Genomic DNA, 8,364 nt, shown 5'->3' with positions numbered 1-8,364 from the left:
CGTACCCACTGTATATATATATATATATAAATATATAAATTTAAGGTAAATAAAAATAGATTATTAAATATAAAATGCATATTTGGCCCAGAGTTGTCTTTTTTTCAGGGTAAACATACACAATGGTTCTAGAATGTGCATCGCCTCCAGCACTGTGTTGGTGGCAAAGGGTTTGAAGTGGTTCGGATGAAAATGAGTTCAAGAACAAACATAAGGGCACAGAAATGGCAGGTGCTTTTGAAAGAGACAGACAAAATGCACAGACACACCACATATATACGCAAACGTACACAACAAACACACGTATGTAAGTAGTGAGGATGAAGATGTGATGAATATGCGGTGAGAGTATAGTAGACGGCTCTTTGATGATGACTGATGGAAAGGTTTCCCTCATGTTATTCTAACTGATCTCTAATCATGTTCTCCTCCATATCGTTCTATTAAAACACTTTCATGCAACCATCTGTCAATCATTTTCTGCCCTTTTTCTCGTCCTCTCACTATGACAAACCTTGCATTGTGGCCAGGGTGTTGCTGCTGATGAGGGCCTGGGTCATTCCTGTGCTTACACCCATCATTGTGTTCCTGTAACGTGTGTGGTGTCATTTACACGTGCCCACAAACACACGCCATTCATACATGCAGAGAGAAGCAAGCATTTTGAGTGACATTTCAAGAGCAACCGTGTCCATCGTGGAGTTTGTGTTCATTTCACATGCTGGAAAGACTTACATTAGACAGACAAAGAAAGAAAACCAGAGAGCATGAAATTCAGCAGGCAGTTTAGATTACAATTGATAGGTTTGGAACACAACTGAGAATAGAGATTTCACTGCGAAAACAAGTATGATAAGACTACAGCAAAGCTGTAATTATTTCAGTTCAGAAGGCTTAATCATACTGCAAGCTGCTGACAGAATTACACTCTGTTGTAATCACAGGCTTCAAATTTATGACCTCAACATTTTGCATAATGCAGAACACTGGATGCCAGATTTATTCAAATATTCTTGAATATCAGAGGTATCATAAACAATAACAAATGAACTTTTACAATATTTTATGATTCAGATATAATTAATTTGATTGAAACAATCTAAAGAGAGATTGTTTTGGTTTATATTATTATTATTATTATTATACATTTTATTGTTAAAAGTATTTGTAACAATTACACTTACATGATGTAACATTGGATTACAAAATGTTTTGCAAAATGTTCACATATTTAAAATAATAATAATAATAATAATTATTATTATTATTATTATTATTGTTGTTATGTTGTTGTCATTTACGTTATGTACAGCATTTGATACAGAATTTGTACAAATATTTTTTTCAAATGTCAATGCTGAGTAAAACAACCTAAACAAATAATTGATAATAATAATTATAATAATAATAATAATAATTATTATATTTATTATTTATTTATATTTTAATCGTCTTGGTCTAAAATCATTTACATTATGTACAGCACTGGATCCTGAATTTGTGCAAATTTGCAAAGTATAATACACATGAATAAATTAACATTCATATATACAATTCATATATATCATTCGATACATTACTTTCTTAGTTGATTAAAACAACCGAAACAAATAATTGATTAAATAACAATAATCATCTTCATCATTAATATTAACATTATTATTATTTATAATAACATATTTAGAACCAATTATAATAATGTACTATTTACTATTAATAACGAATATTTATTATAATTGCTGTTGTTGTTTCAATTTCAAATAGTTTCACATTATTACTATAAAAGCAGTGTCAAAAGAGCATTATCCTGCCCTAAACAGATGAAACAGCTTCTTACCCTGTGTTCAGACCAGGGCTGCTGAGACTGGGCGGAGTGGGGCTGACTGTGCTGAGAGGAGGCGGAGTCACAGAGGAAGGGGCGGAGCTCATTGCTGCATGTCCACTGGGGTTGAGAGGGCAGGCCACAGAAGATGTGGGACTGACGGCTAGATTCAAGAGGAAGGATTCAGTGTCAGTCCTCGCAACCACAAATGTGAAGTTATGCAACACTTCGATTCATTCAAACTGCTCTTCTTACCTGTTGTGCTGAGACTGGTAATGGCCTGAGCCAGTCCCTGGCTGGACATCTATAGGAAAAAGGAATAAGACTCTAATTAACAAACATACGTCTCCTCATGACGTTCTTTAATATTTTCCTTTACTTCCAAAGATCCAATTATCATTTTATGGTGGGACATTATTCAGACACATCATGACCAGACATGTCTCCTCAGTACGGCATTTTGCGCCCATTCTCACCATGCACCATCCAAACAACATTTCAACACCAGCCGTCTGCCGAAATGGCTTCGGGCCAGATCAATGGCTAAAGCCGTGAGTGGGTGTACCATGTGCGGGCTGTAGCAGGGCGGTTTGTGCATTGAAGCAGGAGTCTGGCTGGGCAGAGGAGGGGTGGCGCTGGAGGGGTGTATACGCTTCTCTTTCTGCCGTCGGTTGCAGAACCAGACTCGGATGACCTCTTTCTCCATGCTGAGCTGCTCGGCCATCAGCAGGATTTCTTCAGAGGTAGGCTTCTGGTTCTGGGGGTGAGATGAGGTGCATGAGTACATGAGACGTGCCAAACACTTGCACCAAGGCCAAGTTTCAGCCTGAAACAATTTCATGTTGATGCATGAAATACTCAATGCATGATCAAAGAAGCAGTTGAGCAACTGGTAGTCAAAAGTGCATGTAAACACAGATTTGTTGAGTCCTTAAGAACGTTTAGGGACTGACCGTAATGACTACACGTAGAGTTACTCAGAAATGGAAAGAAACAGTGCCTCAAGTGTATTGGCTGTTTGCCTTGACTTGATCTTAGACACTTTTCCTTGGAAAAAAGCATCAGTCTCACCAACACAGGTGTGGTGCTTACCAGTGGTGTGATGCAGTGGTTTTGAAACTCATGTGCAGCCATACAACAAAACTGTCTTTTGGGGATTAATGAATCTGTATGGTGTGGTATAAGACACTAAAATGATCCTGAAATGAGTGTAGTTTGGGCCTTGTCTCCATTTTGGTTTTTAGATTCACCAACACTTAGTGCTACTTGGTGTTCCACTTACCGTATGAACCAATAAACACTTTATTTTTTATTTTATTTTATTTTATCCAAAGCAGTTTACAAATTAACATCGCAAGCAATTTATCATAAGATATCATAAAACGCATCATTATTCTAATATTATGGTATATTATTATATTAAAGTATTATTTTATTTATTTATTTAACCCAATTTGACTTACAAATAACTTTTTTTTTTTATTCAAAGCAACTTAAAAATGAACATTGCAAGCAATTTATCATAAGATATCATAAAATGCATCATCATTATATGAAATACTATTATATTTTTGAATATTATTTTATTTGTATTTATTTAATTTATCCAAATTGACTTACAAACTAAGAACATTGTAATAAATTAATCATAGCATATCTTAACTAATTATGATTAGATTATATTACATATTATATTCTGTTTTATTTTATATTATATATTGTTATATTTTGGAATTATATTTTAGCATTTTATTTTATTATTATTTATTATTTTATCCCAATAGATCTACAAATGAACAACATTGCAAGCAATTTATAATAAGATATCATAAGAATTATCATTATTATTATATTATATATCATTGTATTTTATAATTATTTTTTATTTATTTATAATAATATTATGTTATTTTTTTATTTGTTATTTCTCCTTGGTTGGGAACCACTGTCAAATTACTACACTTTTCCAAAGACATTCTTCTTGAACAGTTAAAGGGTTAGTTCACCCAAAAATGAAAATTAGGCTGCGTTTTACTCACCCCCGAGGCATCCTAGGTGTATATGACTTTCTTCTTTCAGATGAATCCAGTCGGAGTTATATTAAACATTGTCTTTGATCTTTCAAGCTGTTTAATGCCACTCAGCAGGTGTTGCATTGCTTCAGTCCAAAAGAACTTAAATAAAAATCGCCCATCCATTAAAAAAAGTGTCTCACACGGCTCCGGGGGGTGAACAAAGGCCTCCTGTAGCGAATCGATGCGTTTTTGTAAGAAAAATATCCATATTCAAAACGTAATAATCACTTTAATCTAGCTTGCGCCAGCAGTTGTACACAGAAGCAGTTCCACACAGAAGCAGTTCCAGGAGCATGACGTATGAGTTCAGCGCTGCGCATGCGCCGGTGAGTCTCGTGAAAACCAACGTTTGTTAACAGGAGCAAAGGAAGCAAAGTTTCCTTACTTTAGCAAAGGAAAGGCGATTTTTATTTAAGTTCTTTTGGACTGAAGCAATGCAACACCTGCTGAGTGGCATTAAACAGCTTGAAAGATCAAAGACAATGTTTAATATAACTCCGACTGGATTCATCTGAAAGAAGGAAGTCATATACACCTAGGATGCCTCGGGGGAGATTAAAACGCAGCCTAATTTTCATTTTTGGGTGAACTAACCCTTTAAGTAAGCTGGTCTATGATAATAATGCGTAATAATATGCTCAAGAAATACTTTTACAATCACGCCAGATGTATAAGGGGTTTAATGTGGTGACAATTTTTATACTGTATATCGCAATAAATTAGTTTGCTGGTAGACTTCTGATTCTCCTTAGAGAAAGAGAGAAAAAAATGGCATCAGCATTTTCAAAAAGCGAACTAATATATTTTTTTATCATGAGACGGCAAAAAAAGAGGTCACTCCTGAAGCTGAGGTGTGCCTAAAATCTTACAACATTTGGTACGGCGTGTGTGTTCATGTGTGTGTGTCTAACCGAGATGAAGTTGCGCTCCAGGGCTATGCGGACGTTGGTCTCGATGCTGGTGCGTTTCTTTCGGCGTCGCCCAGGCAAGCCGTCAAAGCCCAGCAGAGGTGAGGACAGCGAACTGGGGCTCGGCAGCATGTTGTCTATCGCCATGATTTCTGTAACATAAAAACGCACACATACATGAATCATAGGGAACGCTAATGTGAAACGGCGACAGGGAACTGACAGAAACACACACCTGCATCGTTCAGCCATTTCTCCAGCAAGGGTTTGAGCTTGCACATGTTCTTGAAGCTGAGGTTGAGAGCCTCGAAACGTGAGATGGTGGTCTGACTGAAGTCATTGCCGTACAGTTTACCCATGGCCATACCCACATCCCCCTGCATGAAGACATGGAGCAGAGTTACCATTCGCTTGTTTTATTAATTTATCCCTATGCAGACATGAATAGGTTAGTTTGAGGACAGCTCAATTTATGTTTCACAGACTCACTATGTGATTTCAATAGCAACTTATGTGTTTTTTCTCACACAACCTCAGAAAAAGTCCAGAGCAAATCCTCTGAGAAATCAAATCTCATCCAGACAGAAATGTGTGTGTTAGCCGTGTGTTATTTTCTCACAAAGCATCTAATTTATTTTGAGCTTCACTGAATAGCGTTACTAAATCTAAATTTCTCACTGTGCCAACTGTTTGCATCTGCGTCACGGGTTTTGACCTTTTTGTTAACTTTCTTGGTAAAATAACAGTACGGCTGGTATCCCATGCGATTTTAAAATAAAATTAAGTCAATAAAGAAAGTCTGATCCAAAATAATACATTAAAATGGCATTAAATTAATTCAAATAAATAAATTGTAAAAGCTTGCGAAAAAATGCTATTTAAATTAATGCCTCCACTAATTATATACATATCCTTATATATGATAAATAAGTAGTGTTTACTTCAAATAGAAATACAAAAAAAAGATAGTTGCATATGGTAAATATTTTTTTAACATTTAAATGTATTAAAGTATTATTAAATTGGTATTAAATAAATTAAAACACAAAGATTTAAAAGCTGCTCAGAATGATCACCTCCCTTAATTATATATATGAAAACTAAGTATTGTTTATTTCATTAAAAATACAAGATGATAGTTTCAAATTTTAAATATTTAGTACAATTTCAAATGCATTAATCTTGTATTAAAATGTTATTTAATCAATAAAATGTAAAAAGTATCATTTCAATAAAAATACAAAAAAAGATCATAGTTGCATATTTTAATATTTTTGCATATATTTACCAAAAATGTAAATGCATTAAAGCTGCATTTACATGCCTAAATGCCTCCCTTAATTATAAATAAATGATTTGTGGAAGTGTTGTTTATTTTCAATAGATTTAAAAAAATAAGTGTTTTGAAAGAAAGTTTATTTATATTTTTTGAAGTTAGATTTTTAAAAACATGTTTCGAACTGTGACAGAAAATATCCAAGATCACGCACACACACACACACACACCTGTGTGAAGCCCAGTTTAATTCTCCTCTGTTTGAAGGTTCTCGCGAATTGTTCGAGCTCCTCCAGATCGCTGGGCTCCTCACCGTGAGCTGTCACCGTGGGAACGGAGCTCATGGGCGGGACTGAGGAGGGGGCGGAGCTCACAGCGCTCTCCACGCTCTTCTCCCTCTGCAATGACCACAGCCTGTCGTCAAGATGATACTACAGCACAGATTGGGGAAACACACTACTTTCTCAAACACAGGTATAGTGCGAGACAGACAGCGCTTCCATTTCAAACATATCGCAAAAATCCTCTTCATTTCCCATAAGATTCATTTCTAGTCCTATGGTTTTGAACTGTTCAAAGCTTCAAGGGAACAAATCTAGACTTTAGATAGCATACTACATACTTTCAAAAATATGCAATATGTACATTAATGTTCCAAAAGTGTGGAGTCTGTGAGATTTTTAAATTATGAAATTATTAAATGCCTTTATTCACCAGGATGCATTAAATTAATCAAAATTGGCAGTAATTTTTTCCCCAAAAAATTATATTTCAAATAAATGCTGTTCTTTTGAACTTTCTATTCATCAAAGAATACTGGAAAATAAATCACAGTTTCCACAGAAATATTAAGCAGCAAAACTGTTTTCAATATTGATTATAATAAGAAATGTTTCTTGAACAGCAAAACAGCATATTCAAATGATTTCTGAAGGATCATGTGACACTTCACAGAAATTGTTTTTTTAAATTGCAATAATATTTCACAATATTACTGTTTTTACTGTATGTTTGATCAAATAAATGCAGCATTGGTAGCAATAAGAGACTTTCAAAAGCAAAAAACATCTTACCACCCCAAACTTTAGAATGGTAATGCATGCACAATATGCAACAATTTCTCAGCATACTTATTTAAATTATTACATTTGCTGTATGCAGCAGAGCACACTGTATTGTGCTCGACCTTCTATTTCTTGTACATCTATAAAACTCCTTTGTTGACTCATTATTCGATTGTACTGTTGAAAATTGCCATTAACACTGATAAAAAAAATTAAAAAATTACCATATTTATTACCGAGATGATAACTGGACACCACTTGCTAATTAAATAAGCAATAATAAGGTTGACAACAATGTAGTTTGAACCCGTTTTGGTTGCATACCTGTGCTTGAAGGCCCAGTCTAGACGGGGAGGTCAGGAGACTCCCTGGACTTTGTTGAGGTAGTGGAATCAAATTTGGTGTCGAAAGCAAACCTGAAAGAGCATGAATGGCAATTTCTCACTAAAGACATCAGTGCACACAAATGTTATTGGTGTGACAGAGACCCCATAGGCATGATGAAAATGTGAGAACAGGCGCGTCGCACCTTGCTGACCCTGCTGAGCCTGGGCTTGAGGAAGCAGGAACTGAGCAGGAGACTGTAGAGGATGACCTGGCATCAGGACCAGCTGCTGTAACTGCAGCAACTGCTGAATGTCCTTCAGAGAGAGACAGAGAGCCTTATGAGAGTGAGCAACAAAAGACAGGGGAATAAGAGAAAAAGATTCAGAAGCTTCAGAAACAACTGGCTCAGGTAAAAAAAATACAATACAATACAAAAATACAATACATCTTTATTGTCAACCATGGTTGAAATTTGTCTTTGACCACACCAGCGAAAACCAAATACACATACAGACACATACTACAAAACACATAAAAACCATCATACTGAATCACATAGCTTTTTGATTAATAAATCCGATCGCAGCAGGTACAAAAGACTTTTTATAAATATTTGTCTTTGCTCTAGGCATTAAAAATCGTCTCCCAGAGGGCAATAAAACAAACTGATCACCAGTGTTGGGAAGGTTACTTTGGAAATGTAATGGGTTACAGATTACAAGTTACCCTATTTAAAATGTAATAGTAGTGTAACTTTTTCAATTACTTTATTAAAGTAATGTAACTGATTACTTTTGATTACTTTTTGATTACTTTTCTAAATTTCTAATGAATGTTTATTTGCAACTGTTAATCATTTTCAAACATTTACACCATGCAGGGTTAACCTTAC

The 8,364-nt window shown here is 35.2% G+C and overlaps 1 protein-coding gene across 1 annotated transcript in view; it reads right to left on the bottom strand.

The window, feature by feature from the left end:
* The window catches only part of LOC107753802 (POU domain, class 2, transcription factor 2-like), a 72,066-nt gene that overhangs the window by 6,024 nt on the left and 57,678 nt on the right, over positions 1 to 8,364 (bottom strand). The window contains exons 7-14 of the mRNA XM_016570049.1: positions 7,675 to 7,807; positions 7,470 to 7,561; positions 6,312 to 6,512; positions 5,041 to 5,182; positions 4,809 to 4,957; positions 2,388 to 2,579; positions 2,078 to 2,126; positions 1,838 to 1,985 (exon numbers count right to left, since the gene is read on the bottom strand). Of these exons, the coding sequence (XP_016425535.1) occupies positions 1,838 to 1,985; positions 2,078 to 2,126; positions 2,388 to 2,579; positions 4,809 to 4,957; positions 5,041 to 5,182; positions 6,312 to 6,512; positions 7,470 to 7,561; positions 7,675 to 7,807 (1,106 nt within the window). The remainder of the gene's footprint in view (positions 1 to 1,837; positions 1,986 to 2,077; positions 2,127 to 2,387; positions 2,580 to 4,808; positions 4,958 to 5,040; positions 5,183 to 6,311; positions 6,513 to 7,469; positions 7,562 to 7,674; positions 7,808 to 8,364) is intronic.

This window comes from Sinocyclocheilus rhinocerous, unplaced genomic scaffold, assembly GCF_001515625.1.
Source record: "Sinocyclocheilus rhinocerous isolate Xijiao unplaced genomic scaffold, SAMN03320098_v1.1 scaffold612, whole genome shotgun sequence".
Taxonomy (NCBI): Eukaryota; Metazoa; Chordata; class Actinopteri; order Cypriniformes; family Cyprinidae; genus Sinocyclocheilus; species Sinocyclocheilus rhinocerous.
Note: the sequence above shows the minus strand (reverse complement) of the source record. Positions and strands in the feature narration are given on the sequence as shown.